At 36.3% G+C, this 23,748-nt stretch overlaps 1 protein-coding gene across 2 annotated transcripts in view; it reads right to left on the bottom strand.

The window, feature by feature from the left end:
* Positions 1-23,748, bottom strand: part of LOC149794994 (uncharacterized protein C2orf42-like) — a 47,527-nt gene that overhangs the window by 9,064 nt on the left and 14,715 nt on the right. For both annotated transcript variants that reach the window (XM_089964656.1, XM_089964657.1), the window contains exons 3-8: positions 18,230-18,362; positions 14,897-15,049; positions 13,241-13,360; positions 10,088-10,189; positions 7,256-7,464; positions 6,271-6,430 (exon numbers count right to left, since the gene is read on the bottom strand). In XM_089964656.1, the coding sequence (XP_089820782.1) occupies positions 6,271-6,430; positions 7,256-7,464; positions 10,088-10,189; positions 13,241-13,360; positions 14,897-15,049; positions 18,230-18,362 (877 nt within the window). The remainder of the gene's footprint in view (positions 1-6,270; positions 6,431-7,255; positions 7,465-10,087; positions 10,190-13,240; positions 13,361-14,896; positions 15,050-18,229; positions 18,363-23,748) is intronic.

Here is a 23,748-nt window from a genome sequence, read left to right as displayed (position 1 = left end):
GGAATATTAGCATGCTACCTGACAAATCCAGCCCTACTTAAAAGATGAAAAATAGTCTTTTCCAGCTGATTTTGAATAGACAAAAGGCAATAACTCTTGCACATTATCACCTCTTGGTACCGCAAAGTTGTCATTAGTTTTTACCTCAGCAAGATGCTAACAAGGATGCTCACATCGCAGGGTGGTTGGATGGGCTTTTAAGTAAAGTGACTGGGTAAGTATTCTTGGAGAAAATTTTTAAAAAAATTGGCTTTCTCCTTCAAATATATTCCACATTCACACTACCTTAGGAGAACAAGTAATAGACAGACAGGATGCTGAGCATCCAACCTCTACACTGGGAATCCTTCTAGGGAAGAATAGTTGGATACCCATGTGAATGATTGCCTGCTCTCCTAATTATACAAGTAACACAGCCTGTCGGCATTTGATCTGTGACCCGTATCTATGGTTAAGAAGATGAAGATTGAAATCTTCTTACCTACAAAGTTTCACCAGTGAATCCAGCATAGCTGTGTTGATTGATTGAGATGGGTCTGATGACTGTCTGTGCTGCCACCACAAGACCTGCCGGAATCAAGGTTTGTCTCTGCGATAATAAATCTTTAAGATGAAGACTTGAGAAGGTTGACTCTGCATGCCAGCCAAAATCTATTATATCTTGAATCAAAATGTTGCTTTCGAACACGAGGCTCGAAGAGATGGCTCAAAGCATCTGAGCAGTATCCTTCATAAGGCAACTCTGATTTGGTGAGATGTTGGAGAATGCCAAGTGTACAACCCACTTCAGCCACAAAGCAAGGGCTTGCACATGCCAAGACTTGTCTCTGTGTGATTCAAGTAGTGTTTGAGAGCCCAAACAGAATCGTGCATGGCTGCTGTTCTCAACCTGACTATGGAAGGGAGCTAGCAAGTTATGACTCTTTGGTTACTGACAGATTTTAACTGGTTTTGGGCTACAAAGCTTGGTTGTATCAAGAGAACATCCCTCTGATTTGAACTGATGAGAGTACAGGTTGACCTAAAGGGCATGTGGTTCACTGACCCTGCATGCAGAAATATTACTTGTATGATAGTGGCTTTAGTGAGGCGTGGGCAAGAGGTTCAAATGGATTCAAACTGAGACATGTTAAAACCCAGGGTTGATTCCACTTGGAAACAGATCGAGGGATTTTGTTCGATTGAGACCAAAATGAGCTAAAAGATCAGAAAGGCCAATATCATGTCAGCTGGAACGTGTCCAATATCATGAGACAGTAGCAGACCTACCAACCCTAATAAGTTGTTGTTGTTGGGTTTAATGCCATTTTTCAGCACACGATAGGCTATACATGGCGGTCAGTATTAATGGTGGAGGAAGAACCTGGGAAAACCTCGGAAAGAACCACTGACCCACGAAAAGCTACTGGCAAGCTTTCTCACATACCCACAGTGGCCGAACCCGAGACTCGAACCCACGCAGACAGAAGTGAGATGACAGTGATCCGAAACGGAAAGCGCTTTAACCACACAGGGCCCCCAACCCTAAAAAGATCGTCTTAGTAAGGCAGTTGATTTTTTGTTTTCAGTAAGGTGTAACAAAACATCATAAAATGCAATTGTAAAGCTGAAAAACATGTTTAAAAGGATTCAAATCATGTAGCGATGGTAAATGTTATGTTCAACTGAAAAGTTTGTGAAGTATATAGACATTATTTACCACTAGTACATTTGCACAGACTTCAGTTCCAAATCATAAGCTCAATGAGTTGTTGCTATCTCTTAACTTGACCTAATTCTTGTAACTTTTTTCCCATTTCACACAACAATGAGAATCATATCTCCTGCTGCCATTAATAAAAATTCCATAATGAACTGCTGATCATGCAGACACTTTGCATGAAAAAATATGTGCAGTTTATAGTGTCTGAGATACTGCAGTAAAGTTGGTCTGGTTCCCTGATTAACTCCATGAATTCTAATATGAAATCCAGATCCAAATCAAACACGGATGAGCCAATTATCTGGATTTTACGTCAACAATATTTCTTTTATTCAATAAGTATGTATTTTAAGGGACATTTTCTTGAGATTTAAGGCAAAATCCTAATGGTTGGCAGGTTTGCAGTAGCCAGTGATAGAGATTGGAGCCAACTGTTTCTCCTCAAAGAGCCATATAAAAAAGTCAGACACAGAGGGAAGATAATGTTGGCATGGCACGACTCCCTGAAAATATGCCACTTTCCTTCTGAGTGGAGAGGCCTTCTTGCTCTCAAGATTCTCTCCACAACTGAAGGCTTGAATTGCTTGTCTCACAAGGCTGTCCTAATCAGAGCCGAGCTGTTAGAAGAGGACAGATAAAATTCCAGGCAGGAAAAGACCACCAGTGATTGTAGATATGGATTAGCAGGAATCTTCATGGGCAGATCTACCAATAGAATGAGTAGATCGGTGATCAAGAACTTGTTCCGTCTGAGAGGGGCTATCAGAATCATCTTGCCATCCTGACCCTGTAACATCTGGATTATTTTTGTTATCAGCACTGTGGGAGGGTAGGCAAATGCACACAACCCCTCCCAAATGATGGACACTGCAACCACAGCACAAGCTTTTGGGTCTGGAACTGGACAGAAAAAAGGTGGTTAAGTTATGATTCCACCTCTTTGCAAAAAGTTCAATCATCAGACATCCCCAAAGTGTTCAAATCTGATTGAGGACATTAATGTGTGGAAGACTGGACCTCTCCCGGATAATGTTTGCCTAGATAATGAGTCGCCAGGGAATGTGTCTCATTTGTGCGTTGATATGGAGATTGTTGCACAACACACAGGTTGTGTGATTTGGTGCCTCCCTGTTTGTGGAGATAGCTCATCACCACAGAGCAGTTGGGCCTAATGAAGACTATTTTACCAGAGAGTCAATCTTTTCAGAAGCGAAAGACACTGATGACAGCCTTCATTTCTAGTATGCTGATGTTTAGAGGCTATTTCCCTGGCTCCCATGTGCTGCTAATGGTAGTTAAGTCCGGCAACAGCTGGGCACCAAGATCGTGTGCACTGGCCATTATTACATGCCATTATTTTCCACTTGGGGCTTCTCTAGGGAGATTCCCATAGTCAGCCTACCTGGGCTGCACCACTGATGAAGGAATGATTGAATCTTGGGCGTGATCATGACTGTTTGATCGAGGAGACTTGAAAAGGGGCGCCACTGTGCTTAAGAAGTCCATTTAAAAAGACAGCTGAGTGGGCTCAAGTCTGCTTCCACAATGAATAAACCAAGGAGTTGCAAAAACTCTCTCACTGAAATCAAAGTCCTGTTGGAAATGGACTTGACAAGTTTGATGATTCTGCTTGTGCAAACATGTGGAAGTTGCACCAAATTCTGTTTCGGTAAAAAAATTCCATATCCAAATGGATAAAATTCTGGGATGGATGGAGGTCTGACTTGTCCCAGTTCACCAGAAAGCCTGGATGATATAAAAGAGAGAAGAGATAGTTCCTGCCTTGGGGTAGAATAGAACTCACCATATGTTTCTGAAGGATGTCATCCAGGTATGATGCCATTGTTGTAGATGACATCAATTGGAACAGGGCAAGGACATAATTCATAGTCTCTGTAAAAGCTGAAGGGCTGATGTTGAGGCCAAAGGTAGAACTTTGAACTGATATCTGTGTCGCTGTAAGCAAAACGGAGAAAATGTTTGACATGGTGTGGATAAGGATGTAAAAATATGCATTGGTCAGATAGAGACTTATGGCATACTCATCTCATCGAATGGAGAGATGGACTGAACTAGCTGTCCCCATCTTGAATTTTGGAGGCGCAATGAACTAGTTGAGGTGACTCAAGTCAATCATGGATCTCAACTTGCTGTTTGCTTTCCAAACAGCCTTGAACAAAATCCCTGGGGATTGTGGCCATTGCACAAGCTTTACATTTTTTTTTGGTGTGACACCAATCCTCTCTCTTGTTGTAGAAAGGCATCCTTCTCCTGATTTGATGGTGCATCAGTGAAGAGTGGAGAGAGGAGGGAGTTGTTGATGAATGAAACCCGAAGCCCTTCCAAAATACCTGGATCACCCCCCCGCCACCTTGTTCTGAGGGACAAGGGAGACCCTGTGAGTGCAAATTTCAGAGAAAGAGAGAGAGAGAAGGGGGCGGAGTGGTCCCAAACTCCCGTGTGGATTGAGCAGTGAGGTGGAGGGACAGTTCCTGAACTGCCTGCATCTGAACTTCCTCTATTCTTCCTCCAAAGCAATGGTTACCCAAACAGGGTCAGCCAGAAAGGAAGTGTATGACAAAGTTTGAGCAATGTGATTATAGACATGTGTCATGTCATATCATGTGTAAACTGGCTGAACCCCTCAAAGTAATGGCCATGGTATGGTGACCAGCCCTGGTCAATGACCCTAGCAATCCTGGTCATTGCCTTTCAAGCGTGGCTATTGCCAGGTCTCTCCATTGAGTCTGAAAGGTACCAATGAGGCCAAATCCAAAAGTAAAGAATGTGCCATGACATCCTGAACCAGCATGGCATGGGGCACAAAACAGACAAGTGGACATATGAACAGCTTTTATATTCGTGTCAAGTGCCGGGAGATTAGTACTGAAGGCATCTGTTGCCTTAAGTTTACCTGACTGGGGAAGGAACCAGAAGGATGGCACTTTTTCCATGTCAAAATCTACAGATTCTTTAGAGATGCGGTAGGGGATGGAAGGCCTTCTGAAGTAGCCAACACCCTATAATGGTTGGATCTGAGTATAATGTCAAGGATGGTGGATCTGAAGGAGTTTATTGCACTCACCCTGCACTGAGGTCCAATCTGGATCTACTTGCAGCATTGGAAAAGACAATCCAAGTGCTATGAAAACTCAATTCTATCCCTTTGAAAACATCACTAGCTCTCCTTTGTGGGCAAGCAGTGAACATAATGGAAGTCAGGCACTGCCGGTTGATTTTGCCCAGCAAATGACTGGCCTGGAAGCCAGCGGTATAGAAGACAGTCCGGCTATCACTGGTACCAGCTGCTCCAAGGTCTTGGCTGGACAGAGATCTCCATCATAGAAAGGGCATGTTACCGAAGGTATGGTTAGACATACAGATCTGTCCCTAAGATTCATGTAAATCATAGTTGGCTGGACCAATTCAACAAAAAGGCTTCCAAGTTGGAACATCTAGTCAGTGATGGTGCAGTTTTATTATGCATTGGATCCAATGAATCTGGTACAAACCACATGAGTCCTGACTTCTAAGCCTGGAGACAAAGCATGGACATGCGGGGGGTGGGGGGGAGGGGGTACTTATGCCCACTTGGCTGCCTAAAATTTGGAAACATTTCCCCAATGAATCTGAAATGTTTGGCTGTCTTCTCAAAAGGTCTCCCATGCTGGATAATCAGTGACTGATGTATGGTTGGTGAAGGCTGGACGGCTTGTGATGGCCAGTAATGAAACAGTGAAGTAAAAAGGTGGATCCGACTAATCTGATATGAACCCCATGTAGCCTGACTTACAGGCTAGAAGGTCATGCTCAGACATAAGTGGGGTGGGCCCTTACACCCACTGGCATACATGCCAACCCCTGGCAAGGAAAAAGTGCAATCCAAATGGACAAAAAGAGCAATGCAGCAGAAAAAGAGTAATCCGCATATAACATGATAAAAATTAAATGATCATATGTACAAAATGATTTATTTATCCCTCTGGACTTTTAACATCAATTACTTCTTCAAGTTTTCGTATATAATGCTTTGAGCTTTAAAAAGCAACAGACACTCATACTACATTTCAAAACACTTTGTACCAGCTGAGATTATGAATGTTCTGCATACTATACAATATGATCAGTACAGCAGCAAAGCTAAAAACTAGTGACACCTGGTGGTGCCAAAAGAAGGTAGTGGGCAAGAGTTATTGCCCTTTTTCTACTGGAAATAGATGGCTAATATTCCTAACATATTGTAATTGGGGAACATATTTGAAGGTGAAATTAGGCAACAGTGACCATTTTTTTTTATATCTCATATACAGTATTGTGGCAATACATATTATGCAACAACATCAACTAACTAAATAGATCAATGAAAAAATAAACTGGTGCACTGATCCTGGGAAAAAATATCCTAAATATACTTTACTTCTCTCAAAGTGGCATAAAAAGATATTTTTTTTTAATTAAAAAAATCTGGGACATTTGCAGAAATAGGAATCACAAGATCTTATGTTAGAGTATGCATGAACATGAGTTTTCAAGCACAGTTCAATGTATTAACACATGATATTACTTACCAACTTTGAGGTAAGTTTTTAGCTCAAATGGACGAATTAAGACAGGGTTCTTCCCTTTATACTGATCATCTACATTTTCCACCCGCACTTTGGGAATCTCATATAGGTCGTAAGTCCCATCTCGGTTTTCCACAAAGTTTCTTGTTATGTCTAGACTCATCTGAAAACAAAATGAAACATTCAAAACACATTTTTAATGGCATACATTATTTTTCTTTTTCATTTCTTCATTATAGGTATCTTAATGAAACCAATAAAACTTAACAGAATTTTGTCCTCTTCCTACCATGGGGAAATCAGATAAGTTTATAATAATGCAAACTGTGAACTTTAAGACACGTGTGTAAAGTTACTGGGCTGATGGAAAGGAACCAAGCCTTATCTCAAAGCACATCCAAGGAAAAGTGCAGAATAGACAAAAAATTACCAGTGATCTTGACCTTGATGTTAAAATCTTGATTGTAACACAAGATGCCATCAAACCGGCAGCATATGTATATGTGGTCTAGTAGGAAGAATTCAGACCAGATAATAAGAAAATCATTAACCCATCATACTGAAAAAGAATACAGGTGACGCTTAATTTATGCCACAGATGCTTTCCCAAAGTTATGGCATAAATCAAAAGTAAAGTGAATGCATGTACGTGAGCTGCAATCAAGTCACAGCAAATGGCTTCAGTAATGGCATAAAAATGGGCACGGTGGCCCAAATTTAATATTATTTCTTCATTATAAATGGCATTAAAATAAAAGTATGAACACTGAATTGGCATAAATCATGTGTCACTTGTACACAAGAAACAAAATTCAGCATGGTCTTCTATACAACCAGTCACTGGAAAGACTAATAAATCAACACCAATCCTCTATAAATTGTTAAGAGTCACATCACTCTGTTTAAACAACAAATAAAGGACCTGTCTCATAATGAAAATGTTATCAAAAATTCAAGTATTTATTCATCATATTCTTCTTCCTCTTACCTCTGGCGTATCAAATATTTGTTTCACATGAATAATATTGGTGATATGCCAAGTGTATTTTGTAAATGTTCCAAGAGGCAAGGCATCTTTCCTAACAAATGCTGTGGTGAAGTTTGGCAGTCGTTTTTTCCTGTTGCCTGATGAAATTCTCTGCTGAAGACAGTCAAAGAAACACTGGGGAGCATGGAATACTAAAGGATCTGGGTTACCTGGAAACAGTAGAAAGACAAATGCCCCTTATTTTAATCAGTAATTATAAGATAAATTCACATTTAGGCATAAACTAATGTGAATTCCAAGAGCAACTTGTAATAATATCAGTGTTCTCCCCTGAATAATAAGCTTCATGTCAGCCCTACTTTTTATAATACTGACCTTATCTACTCATAACCATAGTATGACTTCATTGATAATTTTATGAATCACAATCTTCCGTTTACCAATATGTATATCTATGTGAGAGCTGTGGCATAGATATTTTGGTGAAATATCAATGCAAGGTACAGAGTTTACTCTGGTATGTTTAGCACTGGACATTTATGAATACTCTGCATATTTATTTAGATGAACATATGCATTTTGGTAACATGTTACTTTTGTCTATTGGATCTATTAGTGATATGAGTAGAACCCACACAAGAACTATCATTTTTACTCCAAATCACAAAGATGCTGATATTTTCACTGCAATGAAAAGTTGTAGCTTTGAATTAGTCCTATAATTAAAAGTAATGTTGAAAACATTTATAAGGAGAAATAATATTTAAAAAATGAATAGACAATGGTATTCCCGACACAGAAAGGATTGGTTTCCTTGAACTCAATAGTGCTTCCTGGGTTGGAATAGATTTAAGGCTGAGAATTAAAAGTTTCAAAAGTCACATCTCTGTCAACTCAAAATAACCCATGTTTTAATTCTTTCTTCCTCATATGCTTCCTGTGCTATAATTTTAGTTATCAGATAACAATCTCAATTTACTCTCCTATTTTAAGAAGTGACTAGTGTTTGATTCTGTGTTTCCATTATAGATATTTTTATATGCATGCTAATGGTGAGGGGAGTTGACACTTAACAGTTCTGTCATAAATGTGTCCCCTCCTGTACAATTATTCTGTCCTCATTTTTGTAATTTTTAAAAATTTATTTATATGTAACTTTGGTGTCACTGGTAACAGCCAAATAATGAACCAGAATTCCAAACTTATTATGCAGTCTTTATCTGTTGGAGTTGTAGTTTACAGTTTATAGAATAAAAGGTACTGTTGGTTCTTTACTTTCTGTAATTTGAAATTTTATCAAGAATGTATTTTATGAATCTATTATAACTTCTTGCCAGTGGCATACTCATGGTCTTCCTCACTTATAAAAAACATGTAAACTATAAGCTTTAATACTGACTCAGTCTGCTCCTACACTTGAACTCTACATATTACAGATACTTATATTAATGTTTGTATATACCTTTTAAACCAACATACAATACTATTTTACATTATGATAATACAGTATTATGATCTTGGCAAAATAATACATACTTTTCCAACCCTAACCGTAAGTGACATCATTACTCTGCCTTTGCTCAATTAAAATAATGACTGTTTAAGAATAATACAACCATTCATAATAAACAATTGATAACAACTATTCTGACCTCATTAATAGAAAGTTCAAATCCTGCCAAAACCAAGCCAGGTTAATTATTCTGGTGTGTCTCTAGGTAAGAAACTCCAACTGGCATTTTTCCTTTGCCATTGTACCTTAAAAAGTTAATCAATTACCACTACATTGTAAACAAGAGTACCATGAATGGTAGGTGATGCATTCACCAACTGTTTAATTGTCCTCATGTATGTCTCATTCAAACATTACTGGGGGCTTAGCTGTCTAAGGCACTCATCTATCTTCACAGATCACGCACACATCTCACCTTTGTCAGAGTGGGGCTGAGTCCTAGCTTAGTCAATGTGTGTAATTGAGAAAGCTTGCCAATAGCTTCATGTGACGTTTTTGGTAAGTGGTTTTTCCCTGGGTTTTTCCGCCACCAATATTCTTGGTGTGAGCCAACCTTCACTGCACCACTCTGCTTGCATGACAATTTGAATGGTCCACATGAAAATGAAAAACTCTTTCTTGCTGTAATCCACAATTTGCAAGCGATTTTGCAAGCTTAATAATCTGTTACACTCCTTTGTGAGTTGAAATTGTTAATAAACTCAATAAAGCCCAACTGGACAAAACACTGGGAAGATTCCAGATCTGACTGTTACCAGTTTACCACAAAACCCAAGTGGACCAGAAGATTGCCTTTCACTAGACAAGAACTTAACATCTGATTTTGGAGGATGTCATGTACAATTGTCACCACTGCTGTTGATGAAGCTGACCAGTACAGATGACAACAAAGTTATTAATTTTTGTAGAAGCCCATGATGAGACAGTATGATAGCATGGCTAAAAATCAGGACTATATTTTCATGTACCTGTGAAAAATGCAAACAACCTAACAGCTATCGATTTAAAAGAGACTTTAATTTGTGAGAACTGATGGTCTTTTCTTTTTCTTTCTCTTATCTGAGACTAAAGATAGCTTTGTTTCATTATTTTAACAGCTCCCTAATTAAACATTGTCTAGAGTAATTTATTTAATTATTTTTAAAAATCCAGGCCAGTTCTTAAGTGCAAAACTTATGCTCTTGGGCAATACACATGGGTTTTCTAAAAAAAATATATTGTTTTCAGAATTATCAAGTGACACTAGTGACATTACTTCTATCTAAAATTAGCTTGACAAGGTATTAGTTATTTTTGGATTGTACAACCCATGTACCTACCATCAAATTGATAGTGCATGGTCTGATTAATTCTCTCTGTAACACTGGCCAACCACTGATGGAATGAAGTTGCCACCTCAGCCTCATCCACTGGAGTGTTGGCTGAAAGACCAGAAGAAAGAAAAAAAATCCATGTAAATCTAAGGAAGGTTTTAAACAAGTAATGCCATCACAGTGGGCTGAAACATATGGATTGGAAGAAGCATTAGGATCCCTAGTTCTTGACTGTACCATGCATAACATTTGAGATTTAGAAATAATGCAAGATGTAAAACTCACAACATTCAGTCACCACCACGAAAGGGTTCATTTTCCTTACATCGGGGGTCTCAAACATGTGGCTCGCCAATCCGTATCATGTGGCCCACAAAATGATTGGTGTCATAAGGTGTCATGAAAGATAACAAAGTTGGTGCAGCCCACGGGCCAATGAAAATGCCCTCATGCAGCCCTCAGGGTGGTTTGAGTTTGAGACCCCTGACTTACATCATCAATTAATACATGTTGCTTTCACTGCCATAATAAAACATTTTGAAGACAAGGATGAGGATGGAAAAACACATCATGAAACTATACAAATGGATTGAAAGTTATGACTTCATTCAAAGATATAAAAAAGACCCGTTCATGTAGATTTTAAAAGAAACAAAGTGTGATTTAGAAACCTGTTTTTAACACTTTGAAAAAGAGGAAAAATTTATTTTTATAAGAATCTTCCGTAAAAAAAGAACAAAGCTGGCATTGATCGGAATCGCACACACATTATTCAAGACATGATCTAATGATAGTTTTATTTTATTTACATTTAACTTCACTCAACAACAATGTTGATTCACTCTATCAAAGTTAACTGCAATAATCTACTGTCTTTTGATCCATCAATTAATTGTTTGTCTCCAGTCAATGTATTTTATGCCTTTCTCAGTGTTTTAGCCAGGTCTGAGAAAGCTTCACTTGAAAAAGTGGGCCAGTTGTGTGATCAGAATGGGGCAACCTCACAACAAAAGGTGATAGCATTTATCTAGTCTATTTGACCTGTTATTCACATGAAAAACTAAATAAACTTGCTTCTTTAAGATTTTCCTGTTTGATGCCCTCAACTATTATCTAACAGTGCTGGTGACATCAAAGCCTAAATTGTAAGCCCTTCCAACACAACAGTCTTTGCATAGTTTTAAATTTCAAGCAATTTCTTAAGAGTATCTTCTTCTTTGGTTCTGTAATTTTGGAATCCAATTTTTCATTGGATGTTTCCCTTTCTGTATTATAATCATCTTAGCCTTTGTTTTACCAGTACTCATTTTTCTTTCAAGGAAAAAAAATGTAAATAAAACAGAAAGCAATCTCAATACTTTTATTTTAATGTTTCATATTTTCATTGATGCTATTACAATTTGGTAACATGCTTAACCTATTCTCAACAAGAATTTCTATGGGATGTACTAATTAATCAAATATTTCCAGACAAGCCCAAGTTTCACCATAAATGAAATAATGAGAATGAAGCGAAAAACAGACCGACCAAGCACAGCAAACAGTGCCACTGAAAAGGACTGATTTATGTGTTTTGCTCATTTTATAACAACTTAGACTAATCTGGACATTTGATTACTGGGTGGCACATCTGTGTCAGATTAAAGGTAAAAAGTCATGCTCATTGTAATAGCAGTGTTTGGTGCATTCAATCTCACTGTTTGAAGGTATTGGGTTTTTAGTTTGTGCAAACCCATTATGGTGTACCTCAGCTGAAACTATGCTTTTTCTCATTATAAAAGGAGATGCCAAGCTATTTTTTTATTTGCAACGTCTCTTAACCCATTTTATCCTGTTTACCAATTTCAACTGCAGTGCCTGATTCCTGAGAAGCAATTCTACACTGGTAAAATGGAGTATCATACGCAGCAGCTGCAGAAATTATGACTACGTTCACCATGTTTACTAAAAATGTAACAATGTTATTTCTTTTATAAAGTATATAAAACTAAATATCTCTGAAAAGGCAATAAAATTTGCAACACAGTGATATATGTTTTGTTATCATTTACCAGTGTACATGCTCACAACTGTATTTTGAAATATTACTTGAAAGAAGAAAAAAACAAATTAAAAAACTTACCATGATGTTCAGTGAATCTTTTGTCCATGAAGATGAATGAAATGCTCCTAATAGTATGCGAATAAAATAAAGATAATTCTATTTCTAGTATTTTGGTCCAAATTTGAAGTTTCTAGCACTGTTAGTTCAAAAGTTATAATAATTTTACTAAAATTGGACAACATGACACATAGAACAATTTGTTTACTTCACATTCTGGAACATGTACTTCAGTGTGCAGTTTCTCATGAAAACTTGTCACAAATTAATCCTAGAAATCTTTCAGCATAACAATTTGTTTCATCAAGTTTTTTCCAGATTAAATCATCCCAAAGTAACTCAAAATAATGTTGTGCATCGGCGGCTTCTGGGTGTTGCTCCTCCTATCAATTTAAATCATGGCTGCAACCAAAGTGAAAAATCATCCCAGACACATTCCTCTTGAAAGCCTTCAAAGTCAGCTTCATTCTCCGAATCGCTGTCGAAAAGAACACGAAGCCACGCATCATCTCTTTCATCAACTATATTCAATTCTAACCCATCATTTAAGTCAATATTATCATCGGAATTATCCAAATCATCAACGTCAATGTTGCTACCCTCGCTATCAACATCCATGTTTACATCAGAGTTGTCATCCATCATTTTATCGACCGATTTTCAAGTCAACAATTTTTTTTTCAACCACGTTTTTTCATTTATAAAATTACACTGCGCATGCGTGCTTTAACCATTTCCTGTGTAGGTGAGGAAGTACACAAATATCTGTGATGTATAACACGTGTTTTTAGAGACGCTACACACATATGTATTAGAGTACGACCATAGTCATAGTCAGGATAGAATGAGGTATTACAACCGCAGTCGTATTCAGGATAAAATGGGTTAATTGATATAAAAGGATCAATGCAACTACCCTGCTGACTTGGTTAAAGCTGATTCAGGTGCCCTTCAAGGCTCCTTTCTTACCATACCTTTTTTGTATTGGACTAATTAAATTCCAAATGGGGCCTATTTTTGGCCTCCAATGACTACTAAAAGATCCATGCAAATCTCACCTATTTTTTTGGGTGGCTGTGGTTGTTTAGGAAGCTGGGGTTTTGTAGGACTGGGGATTCTCTTGCTGATAACATTCAAATTGGCATCTTGTAAGGTCAACAAAGCATTACTTGCTTGCACTAAAAAAAAGAAATGTATGTACTAGTTAAGTCAAGGTCATCAATAATACTTAAATTTTTCTAAATATGCCATGATCAAATCTTACATCTTTGATCCTTGATACAGCTAGTTAGAGAAATGAGAGAACTAAAGTATCAGTCCTGGACTCAGACTTTCCTGCAAGTTCTAAGAAATGATAGAAAAATAATCACCACCTACTCAAAATAAACCTGTTGAATAATTTTCCAAAGATCAGTTTTGATTTAAAAATTTAGCAGATTTAAAACCAATGAAGAAGCCGTCACCATTTCTATTTTACAAGGTCATTGTTTACTAGATTTAGTCAGTTCCTCCTCTAGAAGAACCTGTCAAAGGAGAAAGAACCTGTCAGCATACAAACATGTCACTGTTGTTATTTCTTGATGTTACTATGGTTGCACTCTACAATTTCATATTTTGCATAGGGTTAGATATTTAAAAAAAATCATTTCACTGATTTTCCTCACTGGTAATAATATTTAAAAAATACCTCGTATATCTAAAGTATTTATAAAAGAACTTTGAATTCCCTTTATTTTGGTGTATGACTGATGGGTGCAGTATGGGTTGTAAAGCAGACAGTTTGGCCTTACTTCAGATGTGTACCTATGAAAAAAATTAAAACTCTGCTTGGTCATTTTTACTTCCTGGACTTGAGAGGTAAATTAGAAAAATAAAGCTCAAATCTTTTTTTTACAGTTTATATACTTGTTATTTCAGAAACTGTTATTGTCTAGCCTAGCAAAGTTGGTTTGCCCACTCTTTAACTGCTAAAGCTAGTGTACTTGAGAATAATTCAGGCTTATTTTTTTAAGCACATATGAGGACTGAAACTGATGAGCAGTGTGCTTAGATGATGTATAATTTCCACAAGTACATCATCCAATGAAAATTCTGCCACAGTACATGAAATTAACATAAAAATATGCTTTCATGCTCTCCATTGTGCATGTTGCAAATGTAAACAACTTCACCTTACACTTGTCACTCTTTCGGAAGTTCATCATATCTGTAGAGTGTCCCCATAAAGTTCCCTGAATTTGAGCTTTAATCAATTTCTGACTCTTTCTGAAGATACCAGTCTGACAAAGGAAGAAGTTTAACAGCTAAAGTCAGTGATTATAGGTATCCTTATAAAAATAACTACATTGTACAATCGAACACTTAGAAATGACTTTAAAAATATATCATCATTATATTCAAGATGAACATTTCTGGTTCTATTAGAGTGACTGTTTATCTATACAAGTTAAGGCAGATTTCTGTCATTGGGAACTTCCAAAGGAGTCAAATAATGAATCAAATATCCAATCATTTTTTTAAAAGAAATTCTGTCAGCACAGAACAAATGGATGGCTTAGAGTTGCAACAAGAAATATTTAAATGTGACCCCGATTCCCAATTGTAGCAACTGACTTAGTAAAAATTTTGTTCTAATATGACATTTTTTTTTCTTTGTTTCAGATTAACAGACTCAAGACCCATTTCCAAGTGTCTTAAGAAATTCCTAAAAATACCTATTTCATCTTTCCTTTTCTTTTTGATAGCTGGCTCCAACATATCTTCAGTGACAACCACCTCAAGTGTGGTGGGATCTGTGACTTCCCCTGACTCTTCTGCTGGTTGGTAAATTGTCACAAGCTGTGTTTCAGGTGAGGGAGGAGAGGCCACTAAAAATGACAATACACTATTCTTAAAAAATCTGTAGCAGCAATCAAGAGTACCATGAATGCTACATTATATGCCAGCCTGTGTTTAATAGTTCTCTATGTGCAGCAAGCATTTTTCTTCTATCAGTCACATTAACCTTGACCTTTGACCCCAATACTGAATTCTTCCTTAGCATAATTTATTTCTCAAAATACCGGAGTAAAAGAATTAAATTAACGTACAGCATGGTGAACGAATTCCTATTTCCTAAAAGTCCTTTCAATTCTAATAGTTCCAAGAAATCCGAACATGTTCCAATGAAAAATGCCCCTTCTGTGTTGAAGTTTCAAATGTACAGAAAGATTTCTAAAGAATTCAAATAGTCGTTGAATAAATTTAGTTAATAACGATCAGTTATTCTAGAGTGTCATGCAAAAAATAAATCTTTTCAAAAACCAAGTTGGGAGTTTGAGTCTGAAAACACCTTTTGCAGCATATTTAAGCATCATTTTCATTAAATATTCACTGATTTTTCGGGTCCAATACATAAAAAATTCTCAAAGGACACGCCATTTCTCCCTGTGGAGTGCATTATCGCCCCAATTTCATATTCTGGTCAGCTGTACCCAAAGTGCACAATAGCTTAAGGTTAGACTCGAGCCTCTTCGACATACTTTAAAAAAAAACTGCCTGTTCTACAGTGAGTGAAAGCACTAGCAAATAAACAATGCCCTTTTTTTGTTGTAACTAACAATGCCTAAAATGGGTGTGAATTTAAGTTAACAGTTCAAATGTGGTCTCAAGCTACCATACATGTGATAACTATTTCCCACATTTTACATCCAATCATATTTCCTTATTGTTAACTCACATATGCATAAAACACTGCTTACTAAATAACATTTATTCCGAACTAGTTTATCAGGGGTACATATGCTGTGTGATATGTTTCTTTATTCTTTCTGTTAATTTGATGATGGTAGTTAATGCTTATATATATGGTACATTAATGCCAGGTGTTGACTCGTATAAGTTTCAATGGTGGGAATGGAGATCGTAGTTTGCTTGTCAAGAAAAATTCTAAATCATTCAGTGATAATTCTTGGGATTTAGGAAGCAGTTCACTACAAGCAAAGCATGTAAAGTGTGGCAAAAATAAATTTCTGAATTCCTGATCGCCAGAATGTACTTTGTGAAGCTAGCCATAAAAAAAGGGGGCGGAGACAATTTAATTCCTGAATGCATAAAATCGATGGTGGCATTATGAGTCACTTATCTTACATTGCAAAGTACAATCATAGGGTTTTAGTATTAAAATGTCATTAACTAAAGTTCCTTACAAAACTTTTATTTGGAAAATAATACACACAATATAGATTTGCTTAATACATGTACCTGGTGTTTCTATTAAAGAGAGAGAGAGAGAGAGACTAGATGTCAGGAAAGTAGATATTTTACATTTGATAATGCATTTATTTCAGGTGACAATACCTATGCACTAATGGTGATGTGGGATGCAAAGACCATGGAAGTAGTGCAAAAGTCATGTAATGATTTTTTTGGTAATATTATGGCTGTATTGCTTGTTGTCAATAAAGTAATAACGATCCCATATATTTCAATTTTCGTTACATATTACATTAATAGCCTTGGAAAAATATTCACTACTTGTTCTGGCGACATTTTCTGAAAATTGTCGACAAAATATTGAGGCTGGTGCTTTTTGGGCAAAAACTTTTTAAAAGCCAGGACCATCCCTGAAGCAGTCATTGTTCAACAGGAGACCTTCCATATTCTTGTATAGTATACCAAATGGGATGGAAGAAGCAGTAGAATCATCTACCCGTTCATTAGAATATCTATCCACAGGATACTCCATGAATATTAGATCTATCAAATGGGACAGCCTGCTGGATGCCAATGCAAACAGACTGGTTATAGGGAACCCCACTACCATGCTGTAAAGGACAGAATAATCAACCAGTGTGCAGCTCAGCTCATTGAACAGCCAACCTTTTGTAATTAACACATTAACCCCTGGTGACGAGTTTATGCGGCAGGAGGTAGTAGTCTACTGCAGAGCTCTGTAGCGTCAAGGTCATGTATGATACAAACTGGGTGGTATTATAGAAAGGTAGACAGATGTAGCTCTACACTGATACCAAATAATCTGGAATTTCTAGTTGCACTACAAAACACAGGGAAAAACCTCATTTTTTGGACCCAATTTTTTTCTACCCAAAATTCGCCCGTGGTTGGAATCCGATTTTGTGTTTGGATTTTAGACTTTTTGGTCTCAGATCTAGGGTAGACCAGAATGAACCACAAACAGACAGATGAACCTTTGCAAAAAGTAGGATAAGATGGGCATTTGGAATAAAGAGTGGTCTTGATAAAAAAATAATGGGTCCATTAAGAAAGAAAAATTGAAGAAAAAACTCCAACTTTTGCCCTTCTGCTCATGCGCGAGCCAAATAGCCAATGAAAAACGACGTTTCTAACACAACTAGGCAGTATGTTATTGGAAGGTCATCTGGAAGCTGGTGATTTTGGATGTATTCAGAAATAGCTTTCAAAATGTGTTTCCTACTCGAATTTCAGATGAAAATGACAAAAACCTCCAGGGGATAATGTGTCAACAGTGATTAATGAGTCAGTCTGCCTGTCAGCTGAACTGACTGATCGCAGGCCAGTAAGGCATCATCAAGCAAGAACAGCTCAATGTGTCCAGACTTTGGCAATCTACTCTCTTATTGTACAAACTAAGGACATTATTGTCCTTTAATTTTATAGAACTTTATTCATTAGACTTGTATTGAATTCCAGTATTATTTGGGGCTTAAATTGCAACAGCAAAAGTTATGCGTTATATTTTTACTTAGTAGTCTTGGGAAATATATTATTTGTTGAATTTTTATAAAGCTCTTGCTTCTCACTGTTTTCTATTACTTATTTTAAGACCACAGAGTCATAATACTTGTCTTTGTCCCAAATGTTAAGTATTTAGCCTTCTTCCTTTCTCTACTGTGAACTAATATAATTTCACCACAGCTCCACAAATTCTTTTCTGTGCAAAACAATTCTGACAAGAGGTGAGAAAATGAATATGTGGGGAAAATTTGCTACTTGTCACTACTTATTTTGAACCCTTGCTGCTGTCATGAAAGGATGCAATATTTTTTTTTTCCCAAACAACTTACCATTCATATCCAAATTGATGTAATAAGAAAATTCCTCTGCAAGTTTTTCATCACTAGCAAAAGCACAAATACAAGCAAAGAAGTGAACACAACGTTTAAACAGGTCCTCTTTGGCACTTGCACTTTTGGCAGCCTGAAAAAATAAATTAAAAAAGGATGAAAATGCAGTATCTACATACAAAACAGAACAAAACTCTTCCAATCAGTTGCATAGTATCCTGTTTATATGTGCTGACCTCACTTATTACACATGCCTATGACAATGGTAATATAAACCTAAGGTGGAGTGAACTCTGATTGAAATTTGGTCTCCAGAATGGTAACAAGCTCAGTTAAATCGAGACAAGATTAACTCATTAATAAATACAGATCACGTTCAAAATCAATCATTAGCATTTACCATATATACTCACATATAAGCCAAATAATTTAGAAAAAAATAAAGGGCTGGAAGAAGGGGGCGAGGGGGCACGGTTTATCCGCGGGCCAATGTCTAAACTTGACAGTTTTTAGGTCTTTTTGTCGACTACTGTAATGGCTGTAAATCTTTTTCCATGTCCTAAGACATAGGCATGTAAAAAGAAAGTAACTTCTGGTGACCTGACAATTATTAAACTGTTATCAAGTACTATGATTGATCTTGTAATTATTTTGCATGTGCATATTTTCTGATTTCTCCAACACGAAGTTAAATAAAGGTAAATACAGACTTTCATAATTTGCGGGTCGGTTGAGTTTACCAGGAGACCATGCTGAACTATTATGTACAGTACTTACACAGTGCAAAGCATGCATAGCGTCACTTAAATCCTTATTTATTCCCAAACATATCAGATGCAGATCTTACTTTATTCATTGTTTCGACCAAATTGCATTCTTCCAGATAACATTTCAGCTAGTCCTTAGTACCTGTTTCATTTACGTTGAATCATGTGCTCACGAGTTACTCATTTTCAATAATATAAGCAATCCTACAAATTGTGGGAATATTTTTAAAAAGGTACGCACGTTTAATTGTACAAGACACATAACCATCATAATTTACATGCTCATGAAGAGTGGTAATAATAAAGGCTAAAATTCTCATATAGATCAACTAAGATGAACATCAACCAATTTTAGTTTTGTGTTTTAGCTGAACAAACATCATAACTTTCCACACAATGGAAAACTTGATATGTTGGCATCTATGTTGATAGTTGGCGAATGTGTCTTTCGTTTTGCAACAGCAGTACAGGCCAGTTAATCATTAAAACCCTGAAACTGGCTAGTGATAAGAGGGAATTTTGACTGGTAACTTTACCAGTACATTGTTGTGTAATTGACTTTTATTCCATAACATTAACATGATTACAGTAGTTTTGTAAAACAGGGTATAGGCATACATATGAACTTTTCAAAAGCCAAGTAGGGAGACTGAATAATAAAAAAAAAGATTGGGACCTAAAATCAGGGTTTTTTTTAGGCATTTTTAAAGCCTTGTTTTCACCAAATATCGATCGATCTTTCTGGTCCAATAAGTGTGAAATTTGCAAAAAGACTCGCCATTTCTCCCCCCAGGACATGCCCTATTTTCATATTCTGGTCAGCTGTGGTCAAAACTACACAATAGCTGAAGATTAGTCTTAAATAAACAAGCAAGAAAGCCAGCACGACTAATTAAAAGTTAATCCATATGCATGCAACTACACCACTCCCTTGATAACTCGCAAACCCACTTATAATGTGGGGTCAGGTGTGGATCCCATTTTTTAAACCCCCAAAACTGATCTCTATTTGTCGAACTTGAAGAAAATTGTAATCAAAATTGGTAACGTAAACTTTGATTTATTGCTCATTTTACTGTCGAGAATTTCACAGATATGGACCATTGTGGGCAACTGAGTTCAGAGAATTCTTTAACTGGCACTTAGAGATATCCTCAAGGATGATAAGAAGTTTCATTATTAATAAGAAATAATTAATTCATGACATCAATACTGTACTAACTGAGCCTGAATTTCAACATACACGATTGTCTCATGAAATAAATGTCCTGCATTTTTGAAAAAAAAAAAGAAATCTTGTTTGGTGGTGTATCAACAGTTAGCCTAGTTCCCTGCTCTGTGGACTACCAATTTTGCAGGTAAATATTAAACACCATTACGGGAAACAGACACATCAAGAAAACAAAAAGCAGTAACATAATACAGATTTTTGTTATTTATTTTGAAAATGAATGTTATTTAAACAGAATAACGCACAACTTCATTAGAAAAAGCGCATTTTTAAAAATTATTATGATGTGATTGTAAAATGAGGGTTAAGTAAATAAAATGCACAGTTCCCTAATGCCACCACCCCACTGGTTTTCTCGATGTCAAAGCGATTTTTTTTTCAATTTTTGGACGTCCCTCTGTAACTCACGCCTCGCTTATAGTGCAGTCTATGTTTGTGGACCCCATTGTGCATGAGTTATCGAGGGAGAGGTGTATTTTGTGAGAATGACTGGCCCTCTGTCATAATTCAAAGAAACCACCAGCAATTGATTGGCAAATAAAGGATTCCCAAAATAGCCAGCCTCATGGTACCATACATGTGGCAACTATTTTCCCCTCTTTGTATATCTGTCCTTATTCCCTTATTGTCGACTCGAAAAGCATTTAGTACTGTTTATAATAAATTGTGTATTCTGAATTAGTTTTTTGAGGACATATTTGCTGCGTGGTATGTATTTTCAATCCTTCTTTTAATTTAACAATGGTAATTAACATTGGTATATACGGTATAAAAATGCCAGGTGTTCACTCATGTTTCTTTCGTGGGAATGGCGCTATAGCATATGGAGTTAACAGCATTCAAACTGATCATTCTTGGGCCTGAAATTAATTGTGGACGATTTTATTTTTGTGGTTTATTTTTGTGTTCTGGATTTTTTTATATTTTTTTTATCATTGTAGAGATAAAAAATAATTAATTTACGTGAATAATGTTTAAGCTTAACATTCTATTTAGAGAAGAAATTTTTTTTATAGTAAAGTACTTATTTCGTCACAACAGTAACTCACAGGTGATACAAGAGAACATGTTGGACTTGTCTTGTTTAGAAGAAATGAAAACCTAAGACACAATGTAATAATTGGGAGTTCTCTGCAAAAATCTGAAGATATTATAAAATCAAGAGGTAGGCATGGCGCGATCCTAAAAATCGGGAGTTTTTTCTTCCTCCTGGCGTGAATGTTGACAGTCATGGTGTAAGGTCACTTACATCAAAGCAAACCACAACTCAGCTTTTATGGTATTAGCATAATTTTCGTAGCATTATTCCCGAACCTTTATTATTGTATTTTGGAGATACCATTAAAGTTTAGTGCAATGAAGCCCATCATTCAACTCCAAGGGATGTTCTTAATTCAGCACGTAATCAAACCTACAATGTACACGCGTTGGCGCCATTATGTAAATATGTTCAGTAGCCTAATGGTGAGCAATTAATTGAACCGTATTGTTTGTTTGTTGTGTTGTCATACTGGGATTACATTTTAATGAGTTAGGTATTTGCAATTTCAAAGCAAAGTAAAAATGTAATTACCAGTGCACTGATATAAAATGTCCAATGCAATAATGCATAAACAAACAATAATCAAGTAAAAAGGAAGAGGTAGTGTTACAGCAACTTGCGATTGCTAAATTCTTGTCATTGTTCAATCAAATTATAGGCAATCCAAATTAGGCAGAAACAATAAGAAAATAGAATATTAAATAAATTACTTTTTAAACAAGTTTATACCATTTCTTTTTAATAATCATGCAAGCCAACCTTGAGATAAGTATACATGTACTTTTTATAAAAAAATGTGATGTGATTTGGATTTTTAATGTAGCTTTAACAATTCATTCATATCGCTACAATGTCTGCAATGTGTCAGTTTATAGTCTAGCACTGGGGCATCATGCCGCAGACATGTAGCATGATGTCACACCCAGTCACATTATTCTGACACCAGGCCAACCAGTCCTAACACTAACCTCTTAATGCTGAGTGCCAAGTGAGGCAGCTGTTAGTACCATTTTTGTAAGTCTTTGCTTTGACTCTGCTGGGGATTGAACCCACGACCTCCCGCATCCAAAGCGGACACTCTAACCACTAGGCCACTGAAGCGTTTTTTTTAATATATAAATACAAGTTTGCCTAAATAAATGCATTTAGAACTTACCTCATGCATCTTGAGATGTCTCGGAGTTGTAGGTCGGCTTATACGTGGATCAAGCACTTTTTACTGTTTATACCGTTCAGTTTGGGGGTCGGCTTATACAAAAAAAGGGCTTATACACGAGTATATACGGTAATTGATAACATTATAAAGTTTTGAACAACTGTGAATTTATTTTTGGATATAAAATCTTCATTGCTACCTTAAATAGTGCTTTCACAGAATGACCATTGTTCGTAAGGTATTTAAATTCATGTGTAGCAGCCACAAAATCCCCCAAAACTGGACCTCCATAAATAAAGGTCAATTTGGAATATACTGCAGTATAGACAATTTAAACCAAAGCTGACATGACACTGATAACCCTGGCTTATATTATTTAACAGTTGACCATTACACAAAGCAGGCTTATATAGCATTTTAAGAATACAACTTATGTAAACTATCTAAGAATCTTGATAACATTTTGCTTTTATCTATTTTACTATGATTTGATAAAAAAAAATCGATAAAGATAAAGGCATAAATGAATGGTCTCTTGCTCATAATGGAACTAATCGAAGATCTTGATGATATAAATTTGCTGACATCTCTAAAAACTGGATGAGAAATTGTGTCTCTTGATGTAGGATGGGTACCAAACTCACCAAATCAGATGCAAGTTATGTCATAAATATGTGCTCTCACTTATTACAGAACCTGTCTACAACAATAAGAATATAGGCATAACAACAGAACAAGACTGGTACAAGATTTTAAATTTCTCTGCATGTATGTATTGCACTTAAGGATATGACAGTCCACTTGAAATTTGGTGTCTAGAGAAGTAAGAAGCTCATCCAATGAAATATAAGATTTGTTCATTAATTTACCTAGATTTTGGTCATTTAGTTCACTAATTTACATAGATTTTGGTCCTTATCATATGGTAGCACATAAACACATTCGAACCTTCATTCACAATATGTCTGGACAATTTTTGGATGATTGTCTAATTTACAGCACAATTTATGATATTCGAGCAGTGCATTAAGTGCAAGTTATTTTAGACTCTTTCACTTTGTTTGATTTTTATATATATTTAAATAATAAATTTATATTTTGGAAAATTGATTGCTTCTTGGGATGACTTTGTCTGGTTGCTCAAGTTTAAGCCACTAGATGTAACAGTAATTAAAAATATCCTGAGATCATCATTTTGTAAACACTGTGAATAAGACACATAACTGCATGATGTTTTAGGGTTATACAACAATTACACAATAAGGATTATATTTACCTGTAACTGTCTTCAGGAGATTTACTTAGTTAACATTTTTTAAAGTT

This window comes from Sinohyriopsis cumingii, chromosome 7, assembly GCF_028554795.1.
Source record: "Sinohyriopsis cumingii isolate HCF-2022 chromosome 7, ASM2855479v2, whole genome shotgun sequence".
In the NCBI taxonomy this organism is placed as follows: Eukaryota; Metazoa; Mollusca; class Bivalvia; order Unionida; family Unionidae; genus Sinohyriopsis; species Sinohyriopsis cumingii.
The sequence above is the reverse complement of the archived record's forward strand: the minus strand, read 5'-3'. Positions and strand labels throughout refer to the sequence as shown.